The following is a 17,961-nucleotide window of genomic DNA, read 5'->3' on the forward strand; positions in this document are numbered from 1 at the left end:
TGTGCAACTGCATCACCGCCTGGTTTGGAAGCTGTACCTACTTGGACCACAAGACCCTGCAGAGGATAGTGAAGTCAGCGGAAAAGATCACTGGGGCTCTCTTCCTACAATGAAGGACATCTACAATATATGCAGGCAAAAGGCAATAAACATTGTGAAGGACTCAACACACCCCTCAAGTAAACTATTCTCCCTTCTGCCATCTGGTAGGAAGTATTGAAGCACTCAGGCCCTTGCGTCCAGATTAGGCAAGAGTATTATCCCCCAAGTCATCAGATTTCTGACCTCCCAGAACATTTGGGGATTGGGTATGATGGAATGTCAATGAACAAGTCTTAATATTTTAAATGTGTTGAACTTCTAATTTATATTTATGTAAATATGCTCTGTAATCCTGAAGAAATGCTATCTCATCTTTACCATGCAAGCATTCAAGATATCCTCCTTCTTCAAAAAATTGATTTCCCCTCTACATCAATAGCTCTTACCTGCACACCAGTCTCTGTATCCAATATCCACAATTTCCACCACCAGACACATTCTCCCCTCATCTCTCTGCTTTCTTCAGGGTTGCTCCATCTAGTCATCCCTTCCTACTAATTGCATCCTGGGTACCTACCTCTGTGGCTACAAGAAATGCTACACTTGCGCCCATACCATCTCCCTCACCACCATTTGAGGCCCCAAACAGTCCTTCTAAGTGAAACAACACTTCATTTGTGAATCTACAGAGATTATATACTGTATCTGCTGTTCCTGTTGTGGGTTCCTCTTCATTGGAGAGAGAAGACACAGACTGAGTAATCACTTTGTTGAGCACCTTTACTCTTTCCGCTGCAACAATAGGGACCTCCCAGTGTCCAACCATTTTAATTCCACACCCCATTCCCACACTGATATGTCTATCTATGGTTTTGTGCTCTGCCTAACCAAGGCTACATACAGATTAGAGGAACAACACCTAATATTCTGTCTGGGCGCCCTCCAACCAGATGGCATTAACATCGACTTCTCCAGTTTCTGTTTCCTTATCCCTCTGGCTCTTTTCCTCCCATTCCCTACCCTCTTCTCTTCCTTCTCCATTCAGTGAGTTACCCCTCTCCCTAAAATTTCTTTGCTTTTTCTCTTCTTCCCTCCCACCCATATCCATCTTTGATCTCTTGTCTGTTCATCTGAGCTCCTCCCCTTGCCCATTTTTCTCTCCTCTCTTCCCTCCCCCTTTTTATTCAGGTACCTGCCTGCTCTTTGCTTATACCTTGATGAAAACTGTTGGAATCTAGGGGTTAAAACATTATGAAAGAAATGATTAATTAATAAGTTTATATTTACTGCATGGTTCAGGGAAAAAGAGGAATGTGATTAAGTGGCAATCACAGCATGGAGCAAAGTTGGCTGAGCAAAATTGTCTGCTCCCAAATACAGGGAGAGGAAATGCATAAAACGATTTAGGAGGAATGCTCAAACTGAAGGAGGTGGTGAGTAGCACAGGAGACACAGGCCAGACCAGAACAAAGAATGGCCTGCAAGAAACAAAGTGAATGGAAAACCAGTCTAGGAGGAAGATTAAGGCATGAGGAGGTGTTAAAGAAAACAGCAGAAATTGGCCAGACAGGGACAGAATGGTGATTAGAGATATCTGGGGATGAATTAATTTCTGATCCAATCAACAGGATAGTTTGGCTTGGAGGATTAAGAGGGGAGTGCTACACCCCAGATATCTGCAAAACAGGAGATGACTTGTGATAACCCTTATGCAAAAAGATCTAGCAAAGGAAGACAACTTTTGTTCTGTATGATAATGAAATCTAGCAAAGGAAGCCAACTTTTGTTCTGTATGATAAGGTTGATCTATATAAACTGAGCCAACTGGACAATAGGGGTCAGTCTTGGGGAATAGCTCACTGTGCAGGTGACCTATGAACTAACGACTGACCCAGAGCTCTGTTAAGTTTTATTCTTGTGCTGTGTAATAAATTGACTGTTGAACCGAATACCTTCTCCTATCACTTCATTCAAAGAACATGCTGGACTCAGACCACACATAGACTAAATTAAGAGTAAGGTAAAGCCAGAGTCTGACAATTTGGTGACCCCGACGTGATGAAGATGGAGAAGTGACGGAAGAAAAAGATACGAAACACCGGTCGATTGTGGTGTGGTGATAACAACAAGTGACCATCCTACAAAGGGAGGTAAGCAGACGCCTGTTTTAACGAAATTCTGCTATTGGCAAAGATAAATTGTGTGTTGTCACTACTCTGCAAAAGCCCTCGTTAAAGCCAAAGAATAAAACAAAAGGGGGTTGGAGTCCCCCTAGTAGAACGGGTTTGGAGTCCCCTGTAGTAGAAGGGGGTTGGAGTCCTCCTAGTAGAACAGGGTTGGAGTCCCCTGTAGTAGAAGGGGGTTGGAGTCCTCCTAGAACGGGTTGGAGTCCCCTGTAGTAAAAAGGGGGTTGGAGTCCTCCTAGTAGAAAGGGGGTTGGAGTACTCCTAGTAGAAAGGGGGTTGGAGTACTCCTAGTAGAAAGGGGGTTGGAGTCCCCTCGTAGCGATCTCGAGAGATAGCTTTAGACACTTGGCCAATTAGAATAAGGTGTATGGTGATGGTTATTTGCTTCTATAGGGTGTAATAAGTATTTGATTACGGATCGTGTACCATAGTAGGGTATAAGTATCTGTATAAGGTGCATTGTGATAGTTATTTGTTTCTGTAGTGTGTAATAAGTATTTGATTAAGGATCGTATACCATAGTAGTGTATAAGTATCTGTATAAGGTGTATTGTTTTATAGTTATTTGCTTCTATAATGGATAAGTATCTGTTTAGGAATCGTATAGTGTATCATAATAGTTTATAATAAGTATTTGTTTAAGGATCGTGTGTAGTGTGCCGCTGGTGTTCATAATAACGTGGGAAGGGATGAAGTAAATTGCAGGGTGTCAAAATCCTACCGGGGAGAGACCCAGTGAAGTACGAAGTCTAAAGGGTTAAAGATCAGAACGGAGATGGAAGGAGTAAATAGGGATGTAGGGCAAGAGCTCGGGGGAGACAGAGGGGTTCCCCCATCTGTAAACCGACAGTGGGAAAAAACAAGGAATCAATTACTGGAAGGATTATCAAAGGGAGAGGAGGTACAGGCTATGGCACGGTACGAACAGATATGGAAAGAGCTGCAGAGTCAGGGGAAGGTACCGTGAGGGTTTGAAAAAATCCAGCTGGTCATGTACTTAGGAGAAGCCGAGAGGGAAGCGGCAAAGGAGGTACGGGAACATGAGGCAAAAGGACAAGGATCTATATGGAATAGAAGAAGGCTTAAACAGCAGAAAGAAGTGAAGGAACAGAGAAGGGCAGATTTACACAATATGACATTGGCTTGCATGGCTGTGGAAGCGAACCTTCAACATGATATTAAAAAGGGATCCCCTATCACAAAGGAGAAAACAGGGGAGGTTAAGCCATCAGCCCCGCTATATCCAAAGTTACCAGAGATGTTGCCACCACCTTATCCTATTCCCCAGATGCCAATGATGCAGATAAGTGAGGGAATAGTGAATGTCACTGAGTTAACAGGTCCAGAACTACATGAGGCAAAGGAGAGACTTAAGAGAGTTGCACAGGAGAGAGTGGAGGAAACAAAGGAATGGGTGCATGAAATACAGAATGATATATGTGCAGTAAGGGAAAATAGTAGGTGCTTGGGAAAAACAAATGAGAGAGAGCAAGAACAGTCACTTGAGAATGCCTTCTCGGTAGGAATGTCAGAGGATCACACCACCCCCACTCCTCACAATAGATAAAAGGAGTCAGAGGATGAGGAGATCTTGACCTTTTTGAGTCAGTGTAAGGAGAGTTGGACGGATAAAGCAGGAGTACACCCAGCCACAGATCCCTTGCAGACTACACTATTTAGGGCTGCAGTAATGAGTGGACTGCCAGCTGTAGTTAGGGAAGCGTTAGAGTATAACCCTGATATTCCTGGCTGCTCGAATGAGCAATGGGAAAAACATTTGACCCATCACATGAAACGTTACAGGGCTAAGCAAAAGGAGGACAAACATACTACGGAGTCGGCACAAGTGCAACTCCTTAAGCTTCAATTGGAAGAGGCTAGGAAAAAGGCAAATGAGACAAAAAAAGATTTCCTCAAAGGGTGCGAACCAGATGATTCAGCAGCCACCGCAGCCACCACAAGGGAATAATATGAGTTGGCACCCGGCCCCATATTGGGCACCGGGTCCCACCTATGTGGCCAGAATGGGAGGTCCAATGGGGGGATTCCGAGTAAGAGGGAGAGGTCGGGGTGCTCCACGAATGCAACCAGCCGTATGTTTTGTATGCGGTCAGCCAGGACACTGGAAGAGAGACTGCCCCCTAGCTTGGGATCCTCGGGACACTGGGGGAAGGGGATATGGACCACCACAAAATGAGCATTGGGTCCAGCCCCAGAGATCGTCAGTGCCACCCCCGGTACATCAAGCACCCTATGCGGCTCTAGCTCCGAAGAGACAATTCCCTTTGCTGACAGAGGAGGAGCAATATTGCCCACAGTGACGGAGCCCGAGCACCCACGAGCAGGCTAGGATGGCAGACCCTTTCCTGCATATTAAAGTAATGGACATGGAAGTATCCTTTTTAGTGGATACGGGAGCCAGATTTTCAACACTCACTGGCACTGAATTTCAAGATAAAACATCATCCTCTAGCGTCCAGCTGATAGGGTTCTCGGGTACACCAGAAAATCTGCCGTTTTCTACACCACTAGTCAATTCTGTGGCGGGACAGACTTTTACACATCAATACATTTTGTCAGCCAGGTGCCCTACCAATCTCTTGGGCAGAGACCTGTTGGTCAAGTGCGGAGCATCGATCCTTTGTGGACCCAGTGGAATAGAGGTCACCTTTCCAAATGGATATTCTATGAACTGTTCATTAACTACACTGCATTCCAGTTCTCAGATGTTGTTGGCGGCAGCTGGAGGATCCGTGTCTGAGGGACAATGGGCTGACATTTACTGGGGGTTGTTGCAACCAGAGGACCCACAGAAGGGAGGGCTGCTAAAGCTTTATAATCAATGGAAGCCGTGGATCCAGACGTTACACCCGTATACCCCTCCCTCGGACCCCCCCCCATATGACCCTCTTTTACGATAGGGATGGGGATGAAATATATCAGCATGCCTTTTATGAAGAGGTAGAGGGCAGGCAATGGGAGGTTAATTCGGACTACATAGTGATAGGAAAGGAGGGAGTGGCCGCTACGGTGGCACTGACATCTGAACAACTGGAATGGTATGAGATGGCAGGTGAGGCCATTCCTCATGTCACCCTTGAAATTGGCACTACTCACCAGGCAAAAGATTTGGGACCGATGTGTCGGAACTTGATGTCCCTAAGTGACTGGTCCGATACCCAAATACCGACAGTGCAGTTCTCCTCATCTGGTCAGGCATACAGAATTTTGTCTCCGACATATGATCAAGTCCTCCTTGAGCATAGACAGATTGAATGCTTTCATGGTAGAGAGAAGATGGATCACCCCGACTCGGCCCCGATGCTAGATTCTCTCCCTGAGAACCTGTGGTCAGTGGGATCAGCAGATGTGGGTTTTTGTCAGCAGGTTGATCCCATAACCTTCGAACTGTCAGATTACACCCCAATTTGGCAGATGCAGTATCCCCACAAACCTGAAGCTGAGGAAGGTTTGGCAGATACCATTGATGGCCTTATGTATTCAGGGGTGTTGGAACATTCGTGTTCTAGTTGGAATACACCCATCTTACCTGTTCCTAAACAAGACACGGGCAAATATCGGATGGCCCATGACTTAAGGCGCATCAATGGTATTGTGCGAACACCCACAGTTCCAGTACCAAACCCATATACTGCCATGACTGCTTTAACCCCCAACCACAAGTGGTTCTCTTGCATAGATTTAGCGAATGCTTTCTTTTGCTTGCCGCTGACAGAACCATTAAGAGATGTGTTTTCGTTCACGTATAGAGGTAGAAAGTTGCGGTATACTAGGCTTCCGCAGGGCTTTATCTTATCTCCAGGGATTTTCAATCAGGTGTTGAAAGAACAGCTGGGGGGGCTAGCACTGCCAGGTGGGGTAGTTCTGATCCAGTATGTAGATGACATCCTATTAGCAGCACCTGATCATACTTCCTGTTTGGAGGCCACCTGTCTCCTGCTAGTGCAGCTGTTCAAGGCAGGCTTTAAAGTCTCTCGCTCAAAGCTGCAATGCTGCAGGCAGGTGGTCACCTTTTTGGGGAGAATGGTCTCAGCGAAAGGCACAGGGATTTCCCCTGCACATCGAACAGCGATACTACATCATCCAAAACCAAAGACAGTAAAAGAGATGCTTTCGTTTTTGGGTTTGTCAGGTTATAGTAGGCAGCTTATCCCATCGTATGGTGAGTTGACACATCCACTGCGAACTTTGGTGAATGAGCAGGGGATGAGGAATCTGGGAGCTACACTTGATTGGACTGCACAGGCTGAGATGAGTTTTATTCTATTGAAGCAAGCTCTTACAACAGCTATAGATTTGGCGATTCCAAATTATAAACTGCCTTTCTTTTTGGATGTTTCTGAAAAAGCACACACAATTGATGGTGTTCTTTTTCAGAAAAAAGGGGGTGGAAGATGTGTGCTCATGTATGTGAGTATCACACTAGACCCAACGGAAGACAGACACCCACCATGTACGAGACATGCAGCGGGAGTAGCAAAGATTTTACAAAAGGTGGCACACATAGTAATGGGACATGGCCTGACGGTATTAACAACACATAGCATTGTAGCATTTGTGAGCTCGACTAGATTTACAATGACTTCACTAAGGCAGACGAGACTAGAAAAGATCCTGAATGCTCCAAATGTTACATTTACCCATGAAGGCATTAACATGGCAGACAATATGGGAGAGGGAGAACCACACTGTTGTGAGAAGAGGGTAGTGAAGGATATTAAAATAAGACCTGACTTACAGGCTACACCCTTATGAGAACCAGATGAAACCTCGTTTACAGATGGGTGTTGTTACAGACACCCCACAGATGGATTGAAAGCTGCCTATGCGGTGGTACGAAAAACTACAGGAGGATTTGAAGAAATCATTACAGGGACGGTGAGAGGAAAGGAGTCAGCACAACTCGCAGAACTACAGGGAATGATAGCAGCATTAGAATGGGCAGAAGGGAAGGAGGTCAATATATATACAGACTCGGCATATGTGGTAGGGACAATACAGGTTGAACTTAGTCAATGGATTAGAAGTGGGTTTTTAACAGCAGCAATGACCCCAATTAAACACGAGAAGGACGTTAGGAAACTGGCTGAGGCCCTCCTGAAACCAAGGGCATTAGCAGTTCTTAAATGTAAAGGACATGATAAAACAGATACGATGGTGGCTCGGGGAAATCAGGAAGCGTACATGGCCGCTAAAAGGGCAGCAGGATACGGCCCTCAGTTTATTATGATACAGGCAGACAGAACAGCACATGACTTATTACCACCGTGTAGGGTAGAAGTAATAGTACAGGAACAAGCAAAGGCATCACCTCAGGAAAGGATGGTATGGGAGGAAAGGGGGGCAACCAAGGATCAAGGATTATGGAGATCGATAGACGGGAGGCCAGTCTTACCATCTGGACTCATGAAACCCCTCCTCGAGGAGGCGCATGGGCTAACACACTGTGGAAAGAAGCAGATGATAAGGTACTTGATACATTGGTGGCACCCCTTCCTGCCGGCGATGGTGGAGAACCATATTAGAGAGTGTGAGGTATGTATAGCTTTCAATGTAAAGGTGACTGTAAAGCCACATGAAGGTCAGTTCCTGCTACCTAAGTTACCAGGGCAGGAAATCGTACTTGATTATACGGACATGATTGAGAGGGTAAGTGGCTATCGATACCTCTTAGTAGCAGTAGATGTGTTCACAGGGTGGCCGGAGGCAATCCCTGCCAAAAGAGAAGATGCAAGGACGGTATGTAAATTCCTGATCAACCAGTATATTCCGAGACACGGATTTCCTAGAAAAATTAGGTTTGATAATGGAAGTCATTTTAAGAATAATGATCTACAGGAGGTAGAAGCAATGTTGGGATTGAAACATGCCTTTGGAACGGTGTACCATCCACAATCCCAAGGGAAAGTGGAGAGGATGAACCAAACAATAAAAGGTAAGATCGGGAAAGTACAGGCACGGACCAAACTAAATTGGGTGGATGCGTTGCCCCTGGCATTAATGTCAATAAGGAGTTCGGTAAGTTCTGTGACAGGATTTACTCCATATGAACTACAAACAGGGCACCAGTTTCCAGGACCGGGAGCCAGAATTCAGACTACGAAGAATGAGGTAAGCTCAATGGGATGCAAGCTTTATTATGAAAAACTAACGGCTCTGGTGTCAGATTTTTCACAACAGGTCACAAGTCCCAACAGAGAAGGGGAAACACCGATACCTTCAGTCGCGGAGTGGGTTCTGCTAAAGGTCATCAAGAGAAAGTGGTCAGAGCCCAGGTGGACAGGACCCTACAGAGTGGTGGAGAGGACGTCCCACGCAGTTCGACTACAGGGAAAAGGCGAGACGTGGTATCATTGGAGTCAGTGTACAGCAACGGACCCACCAACATGGACACTAGAACAGATTCGAACGGAGATGACTGAGAACCTGTGAAGCAACTACGGACTAAGAACTTTTTGAACGGGTCCCTTTAAAGAGACTATTGGATTATGGTGACTGTATTTCAGTATTTGAAGTGATATTTCTATATTGAAGTCAACAGAATTTAGGGGGCTGTGATGGACACTATGTGGGGACTATGGGTGATGTTGTTCCTAGCCCTTGAAGCATCTGGAGAAGGAAACAACTGTACAAAGTGTTTGTGGTCAGCCTGGGAGGCCCATAACGAACCGAAACAGTACTTTGCGGATTGGACTGACGTTCCTGAACACTGTGTTGGGGCCCCCACTGACTGAAGTGTGTTCATAATGGCCAAGTTTGTGAGGTTAAGTTTAACAAGGGGTCGGAGATGCCGGTCCTTGCAAAAACTCCTGAGGTCTTGGTCCCATAAGTTAACTGGTGGTTGGTCTCATTTTCATGAGACCAAAAGGGGGACTGTTGGAATCTAGGGGTTAAAACATTATGAAAGAAATTATTAATTAATAAGTTTATATTTACTGCATGGTTCAGGGAAAAAGAGGAATGTGATTAAGTGGCAATCACAGCATGGAGCAAAGTTGGCTGAGCAAAATTGTCTGCTCCCAAATACAGGGAGAGGAAATGCATAAAACGATTTAGGAGGAATGCTCAAACTGAAGGAGGTGGTGAGTAGCACAGGAGACACAGGCCAGACCAGAACAAAGAATGGCCTGCAAGAAACAAAGTGAATGGAAAACCAGTCTAGGAGGAAGATTAAGGCATGAGGAGGTGTTAAAGAAAACAGCAGAAATTGGCCAGACAGGGACAGAATGGTGATTAGAGATATCTGGGGATGAATTAATTTCTGATCCAATCAACAGAATAGTTTGGCTTGGAGGATTAAGAGGGGAGTGCTACACCCCAGATATCTGCAAAACAGGAGATGACTTGTGATAACCCTTATGCAAAAAGATCTAGCAAAGGAAGACAACTTTTGTTCTGTATGATAATGAAATCTAGCAAAGGAAGCCAACTTTTGTTCTGTATGATAAGGTTGATCTATATAAACTGAGCCAACTGGACAATAGGGGTCAGTCTTGGGGAATAGCTCACTGTGCAGGTGACCTATGAACTAACGACTGACCCAGAGCTCTGTTAAGTTTTATTCTTGTGCTGTGTAATAAATTGACTGTTGAACCGAATACCTTCTCCTATCACTTCATTCAAAGAACATGCTGGACTCAGACCACACATAGACTAAATTAAGAGTAAGGTAAAGCCAGAGTCTGACAAAACCTCGGCCCTTTACTTCCAATAGAACCTGTGTGACCTGCCGAGTTTCTCCAGCACTTTTGTGTAGAGCAAAATAAATGGTCCAATATTGTTTGTAGTCTAAGTTGAAATAACACTTCACCAGAATATCTTGGATGTGCCAAAGTATTAACCTGCTGGGACAAGAAAACACAGGAATGCAAAATATGCTATAATGTTTAGAAACTTCTAACACACAAAATGGATCTTTGGCACTTTTCAGAGACAAATCTACATGAAACTAAATAGGATTGATTTTTAATACCATCAGCATTTTGAGTGAGGTAGCATCAAGACATAAGCTATCTGAGGATCATTTATTTTTATTTATGCTTTATTTTTAAATCTAGGTGTTGCTGACAAGGCCAGAATTTATTGTCCATCCCTAATAATCCAAAGAAGGTGATGGTGAACCACTTGATGAAACTGTTTAAGTCTTTACTGTGAAGGGTATTCCACAGTGATGTTGGGTAGGAAGTTCCAGGACATTTACCCAGTGATAACAAAGGATTGGGGCTATATTTGTATATTAGGCTGGTGTTCACCTTGGAGAGTAATTTGCATGTGGTGTGTTTCCAAATATCCCTTTGATACTTGTTCTTTTGTCTGTTCCAGTAACAGTGAAGCTAGAAGCCACATTCAGCATGTTATTCCTTTCACCATTACTCTTTCCTCAGGCAGTGTGGAGCTCTGCAATCCTGTCAATCATTTCCTCCTGACTGCGGCTTGGTTAACTGCTTCCTGTCTCTCACATTCCTAGAAACTTTACAATGTTACAAGGAGGGAGAATAGTTATTTTTAAAAAAACCAACATTCACTGCATTTCTCGTGTACTAACTCCTTAATAGGTACTTCATTTGATTTAGTTGGCGAATCAGAGGGTCTGCACCTAATGTAGAGTGAGAGAAGCAGTATTTATGGACAGCATGGCTCACCAGGAGTAAGGGAAGAAACATTGCCATGGGGAGAGATATTAATATTTTGGAAAAGGAATCTACTTTCTGTACACCTGGGAGCCCTGTTAAGAAATGCAGGATCACATCTAAGAATATGGTGGAATCGATTCTGATGCAATGCCATCAACGATAGAAAATGCAACTATACCCTTAATTGCAAGCCTCTCAATGTCACCAAAACTAAGGAGCTGATTGTTGACTTCAGGAAAGGAAAGCTAGAGGTGTACGATCCAGTGATCATTAGGGCATCAATTTTTAGTTCTTTGGAGTCATGATGTCAGATGATCTTTCCTGGACCCACACACCAATAGCATCATGTGGAAAGCACATCAGCACCTCTACTTCCTCAGGAATTTGCAGAGGTTTGAGAAGACACCAGAAACACTGGTAAATTTCTACAGTGGTGTGGTGTAAGTGTGCTGACTGGCTGCATCAGAGTCTGGCATGTTCTTGCTGCTGCGATCAAGAAAGAGGCATAGGTGCCACAAGACTCACACCACCAGGTTCAGGAACAGTTGCTACCCCTCCACCATCAGACTCCCAAACAACAAACTCAATCAGAGACTCATTTAAATACTCTTACTTGTGCACTTTTTTGATTTTCTTTTTGTTCTCTGTTTGCACAGTTTGTTTACCTTCATTATCTGTTTACAGTTCTTTGTTGGTTTACATTGTGCAGTTTTTTTTGCACTACCAATTAGTGGTAAATCTCCCTTGCCTGCAGGGAAAAGGAATCTCAAGGTTATATGTGATGTGTACTCTGACAATAAATCTGAAATCTGGTTCCAAATTGCAAAGAGGTAAGTTGCAACATTTTAAGAGTGGAGGGCCTGAGGTGGGAGTTTAGATCCTGGTCAGTTTAGGCCATGGGATAAAGCAAATTGGGTGTGGGGCGGGGGGAAATGCTTAAGAGGCCAAAAGTAGAAGACTTCTTGGAGGGTTGTAAGATTGAAAGAAGTTACTGAAGATCTGGGAGGAAAACATTCAGCATGCTCTAGGGCACCATTTTCTGCCTGCATAAACATTAGGACAGATACATGGATAGGATAGATTTAGAGGGATATGGTTCTAACGTAGGCAGGTGGGAATAGTGTAGGTGGGACTTTTAGGTTGGCATGGGCAAGATTGGTCGAGGGGTCTGTTTCCACATTGTATGACCCTACGAGTCAAAGCTGAGCATATTTTTTTCCTACCTTGGCTCCACACCAATCACAGAATCGAGCATTAGTGTTGTTAATCCGACCACATTTGGAACACAACAGTAGCTTTCCTTCTTGATTTGGTAATGGCACAGCATGATCTCCACTAAGAAAAGGCTATTTTAGAGGAATGAGAAAATGCATTTGACCAAATTTCAGTACAACACAAAAAAAATTGCATTGTTTTTGTCACTATTTAGAATCCTGTATTTATATATTAAACTCTTAGTCAAATTATTCTGATAAAATATGGGTTGATTTCTCAAGTTTAGAAGATTGAAGAGTGATTTTACATTATCTGACCACTGCCTCAGGCATGTTTGTGGTATGGACTTCACCACACCTGGCAGGTATGAATGGTAAGATGGGTTCACATGAAAATGCAACAATTTTGGGGCAACAAGCTTGATCCAGAACATTCCAGCTCATCATTAAGGGCTGGTGGAAGAGAGAGATATTAAGATTATAATTGTCTGCATTAGAATGAAAAATCAAAATGTTTGAATTCATGTAATACCTTTCACAACTGCAGGACCTTTGAGCAGTGAAGTTCATTTGCAATGTGATCATTATTTGTAGAGTGAGTAGGAAACAGGTGAGACAATGCGCATCCATTACTCCACAAATAGCAATAAGCTAATAGCACATAACCTGCTTTTTCAGCAAGGGTGGTTGAGGAATAAAAATGGGTCACCACAGTGAACTCCTCTTTCAATTACCTTTTGGGACTTTGTTGGCTTGAGAAGTCTAAATTTTTAATCTTGTGTGCCTCTAACAGTGCAGTGGATAGCTGGGATCTGCTAAGTCTTATTAAACTAAGTGGCAATAACTTACCTTAGGAGATTCTGACAGCTTTGTCTCACAGGTTACACAGTGCTGGATGTTTGCTGGATTTCCTGTTCCACAAGAGCGACAGATAATCTTGTCCTATTTAACAAGCATCATTGTTACACTATGAAATCAGTCCTCACTTCCATTAAACTCATTAATAAGATACTGTATGCTAAGGACCAATGGACCACACGATTATATGCAGTTTTTTAAAAATCCCTGGTTACATCATATTTCAGCTTTCTTCAGGATGACCAAAGAGATTTCAAGAAAAGGAATAGAGCTCACTATATGAATGGCACTGAAATGGAGATAGTAGACTTCTTAAGGCCCCAGGAGTAAATATCTTCAACAACCGGTCCTGGACCAACCACATTGAGGTGACACCTAAAAAAGCTGTATCTTCACTTTTACTTCCTCAGGAGCTTGGCATGCCTCCAGTGACCCTCAGCAACATCTGCTGAATTTGTGTATGGATAAATTCTTGAACAGCATGCAAAACATTTTCACTGTACCTCTGTATGCATGACAATAAAATTAAACAAATCTGAATCTTGATTTGTGAAGGGAGACTCCTCCACATCCCAAAGCATTATTTATGAACACTGACAATTTACCAAGCTATCAAATGCATTAATAACATGCATTGGCAGTGTAACAGAAACTTGTTGACTAGCAGTACTTTCTGCAACATATGACTGGACACTCCAATATTTGAAATCCATTCGTATAATAAATCATCAAAGTTTGTTTTGAGTAAATGATTCTTGCTCATGAAGTATAAGTCATGGTGTTTACCTGGAGGTGAATGCTGGCCTGAGGCACCAGCTGAGGCATCACAGGAGCTTCACACACGATGCATGTTGGCGTATTCAATGGGATCGTTGTCTTGCATTCAACACAAAGCCCCATCTATAAATCAATGCAGACTTATGACGATGCTTCATTATGCAGATGTAGTCATAATTCAATAAATCCCACATCCCATTTACCTTAGTCACACTGAGATGTGTTTTTTGGAAAATACTGTGGATACTGTTCTTTGGCTTGGCTTCGCGGACGAAGATTTATGGAGGGGGTAAAAAGTCCTCGTCAGCTGCAGGCTCGTTTGTGGCTGACAAGTCCGATGCGGGACAGGCAGACACGATTGCAGCGGTTGCAGGGGAAAATTGGTTGGTTGGGGTTAGGAGAGATTACAGGAAACACTCATCATCAGTGAAAAGAGTTGATCTTTTGCATCAAGGACCTTGTATCAGAACTGTAAATATGAGAAAGTTGCAAAGAGGGAATAAAGAGAAGCTGAAGAAGAGTACACAGAATGTCTGACCAAAGTTGGCAAGGTAACAATTTCTTTAAAAAAACTCCAGTAAGCTTCAGATAAGAATTTAAATATAATATGTTTAGACATAGCTCAGTAATAGGCCATTTTGGCCCATGATTTCATGCTGTCCAATTTACACCCAATTAACCTATACCTCCAGTACATTTTGAATGGTGGGAGGAAACTGGAGCCTCCAGGGAAAACCCAGGCAGACGCAGGGAGAAGGTACAAACTCCTTACAGACAGTCGCAATCGCTGTAAAAGCGTTGTACTAACTGCTACGCCAATCGCACTGCCCAAAGAAACACTTTGAAGCAGGAAAGACCTGAGTGGGAGTGGGTTGGAGAACTGAAGTGTTAAGTATCTAGATGTTCAAGGACACTCTTGTGACTGAGCAGAGCTGTTCTGAAGATCAGTCACCCAATGTTTGTCTGTTATATGTTTCGAAGATCTCTTCTGCCTCCTGTCCTACCCCAATGATGCTCAAACTAAGTTTGAGACATTGCCTCATCTTTCCTCAAGGAACGCTGAAGATCCCAGGACTTAATATTGAAGTTAATTATTTCAAGTAACCACTCCATTCTGATTTCTTTTTCATTTCTGTCTACATCTGCTATTTTTTTTAAAAAGTTATGACTTTAGACAGTTTGGTCCACAGTCCACATAGATATTCCTCTGTTTTCTCCACTCATCCACCTTCTGCAACATACTTGTTCTTTCACTTTTCCAGTTCTCGTGGTCGTAGAGTTCAACAGCATTTAAACAGGCCCTACAGCCCAACTTATCAAAGTCAACCAAGCTAATCCCATTTGTCTGTGCTCAGCTCATATCCCTCTAAACCTTTCTTATTGATGTGTCTGTCTAAATATTTTTTTAAACTACAATTTTCCATGTTTCTACCACTTCCTCTGGCAGCTTGTTTCATATACCCACCATCCTCTGGGTAGAGTAGATGTTCCTTGGTCCCTTTTAAGTCTTTCCCCTCCAATTTTAGGCCCCTCCACCCTGGGAAAAAAGATAATGACTATTTACCTGAACAATATCCCACAAGCTTCACATTATAATTCAAGCCCACCCGTGCTGGTAATATTCTTATGAACCTTTTTTTTTTTAACTTTTTCCAGCTTAATGATATCTTTCCTATAGCTGGGTGACCAGAGCTGCACACAATACTCCAAATGCAGTCTCAACAATGTCTTGCACAGTTGGTAACATGCATAATGAAGGATATGTCAACTAAGTTTCTGTTTCCACCATTGCTGCTTGAACTACTGATTTCCAGCAATTCTTGTTTTTGCTTGGCACTGTCTGACAGAAGCCTGGAGCCTTTTAGATCAGCAGCTGTTTTACTGTAGGACTGTAGATCCAAACTGATTTTCTACCACAACCACCTCCTGTTTGCTTCAGCTCTCTATGCCATTTCCACCATGAATAGTGGAACTTCGGCCTCTCTTCCCTCTGAATTTAGCCCTTAAATAGGGAGAGAAAAATTTCTGTGATTCTGTGCAGTGCTCAGATTCACAGGGATTGTGGGCTTTGAAGTCTAGAGCTCCATTCCAAAGGCTTAGCCTAGGAAAGAAGTGCTGTAGCAACTACTATCTATGAAAAGGATGCTCGAAGGCTAAGTAGTCTCTTAACTGTGACACATTGGATTAAATTCATAGTGGAGTCCAGTTGCGTTTTAAACTGTTTATTTCTTTCTTTGTCTTGCTTTGCAGACGAAGATTTATGGAGGGGTATGTCCTTGTCTGCTGCAGGCTCGTTGGTGACTGACAAGTCCGATGCGGGACAGGCAGGCACGGATGCAAGGGAAAATTGGTTGGTTGGGGTTGGGTTTTTCTTCCTTTGTCTTTTGTCAGTGAGGTGGGCTCTGCAGTCTTCTTCAAAGGAGGTTGCTGCCTGCCGAACTGTGAGGCGCCAAGATGCATGGTTGGAGGCGAGATCAGCCCACTGGCGGTGGTCAATGTGGCAGGCACCAAGAGATTTCTTTAAGCTGTCTTTGTACCTCTTCTTTGGTGCACCTCTGTCTTGGTGGCCAGTGGAAAGCTCGCCATATAACACGATCTTGGGAAGGCGATGGTCCTCCATTCTGGAGACGTGACCCACCCAGCGCAGTTGGGTCTACAGCAGCGTGGATTCTATGCTTGCGGACTCTGCCAGCTCGAGTACTTCGATGTTGGTGATGAAGTCACTCCAATGAATGTTGAGGATGGAGCGGAGACAGCACTGATGGAAGCGTTCTAGGAGCCGTAGGTGATGCCGGAAGAGGATCCATGATTCAGAGCTGAACAGGAGCATGGGTATGGACAACAGCTCTGTACACGCTGATCTTTGTGTGTTTCTTCAGGTGGTTGTTTTTCCAGACTCTTTTGTGGAGTCTTCCAAAGGCGCTATTTGCCTTGGCGAGTCTGTTGTCTAGCTCTTTGTCGATCCTTGCATCAGATGAAATGGTGCAGCCAAGGTAGGTAAACTGGTTGACTGTTTTGAGTTCTGTGTGCCCGATGGGGGGAGTCATAGTGGGGAGCTGGCTGATGGAGGACCTCAGTTTTCTTCAGGCTGACTTCCAGGCCAAACATTTTGGCAGTTTACGCAAAACAGGACATCATGCGCTGGAGAGCTGGCTCTGAATGGGAAACTAAAGCGGCATCATCTGCAAAGAGTAGTTCATGGACAATTTGTTCTTGTGTCTTGGTATGAGCTTGCAGGCACCTCAGATTGAAGAGATTGCCATCCGTGCGGTACCGGATGTAAACAATTTATAAATGAATTAATGAATGAACAAAGATTAAACTGTTTATTAATGAACACAAAGGACTTGTAACATGACATGGCTGTTGTATGAAACGTGGTGACAACTGTGGTAATGTCCATGGTAAAGGTAAAGATTCCATCATTGTCACAAAATACACTGTACTACATTTAAAATATAACATGCATGAAATTCTTTAACTTTGTCTACACAAGGAAGACAGAGTTGACACTTTGTCAAATGCCCCTCACTGAAACGAGGCCCCTGCAAGAAACAAACGCACGAACCCTGGTTTACAAGGCCAGTGCTCTAACTACTGAGCTATCGGTGCCATAACAAGTAACGGTCAACAGAAAATATCAGTGCCCTACTCACTTTCCCCATCTCTATCCTGCCATACCAGTCAATATGGGCTAACTACTCCCCAACTGTCCATGAAGCCCCCGCCCATGCGCCAACAAATGAAGTGAATAGCATCTCCGCACCGGAAGAAACAGAACGTATGTAGCCTCCGGATCCTGGGACACCACCGACGCCCACAGGCAAACCATCAACAATAAACAACACACCTTTGGTTCCTAAAATACTGGCTCCTAATTATTATGTCTCAAATAATAATTACACAATTACAAATAACAATTAACACACAGTATATTCCAATGTTATGTAGGTCTTCTTTCCTCATTCTTCATAAGGCACATAGCCTTGAAAAGGAGTGATCTTTATCACACACTGGACCAGTGAAGTCTGCAGTCTGTGTAGTTGGCAAAGGGCAAGGTCCAAAAGACAACAAAAATAAAGTCAGTTTTGGACTTGTCAAAGTTCCTTTGTCTCCTGCAGACTTGTTGCTGGGTCTGTTCAGAAAGCTGGCTTTGGTCTTGATCCGAATATGATGTACGTCCATTTTTGCCCAGAATAGTCTCAACATTTTTCCAGTGATCCAGGAGTT

General features: G+C 43.7%; 1 protein-coding gene across 4 annotated transcripts in view; it reads right to left on the reverse strand.

Moving 5' to 3' along the window:
• Positions 1 to 17,961, reverse strand: part of dzank1 (double zinc ribbon and ankyrin repeat domains 1) — a 151,997-nt gene that overhangs the window by 77,561 nt on the left and 56,475 nt on the right. For all 4 annotated transcript variants that reach the window (XM_069932015.1, XM_069932014.1, XM_069932011.1 and 1 more), the window contains 3 exons: positions 13,741 to 13,854; positions 12,946 to 13,038; positions 12,106 to 12,228 (listed from right to left, as the gene is read on the reverse strand). In XM_069932015.1, the coding sequence (XP_069788116.1) occupies positions 12,106 to 12,228; positions 12,946 to 13,038; positions 13,741 to 13,854 (330 nt within the window). The remainder of the gene's footprint in view (positions 1 to 12,105; positions 12,229 to 12,945; positions 13,039 to 13,740; positions 13,855 to 17,961) is intronic.

The sequence above is a fragment of the Narcine bancroftii genome, chromosome 4 (genome assembly GCF_036971445.1).
Source record: "Narcine bancroftii isolate sNarBan1 chromosome 4, sNarBan1.hap1, whole genome shotgun sequence".
Taxonomy (NCBI): Eukaryota; Metazoa; Chordata; class Chondrichthyes; order Torpediniformes; family Narcinidae; genus Narcine; species Narcine bancroftii.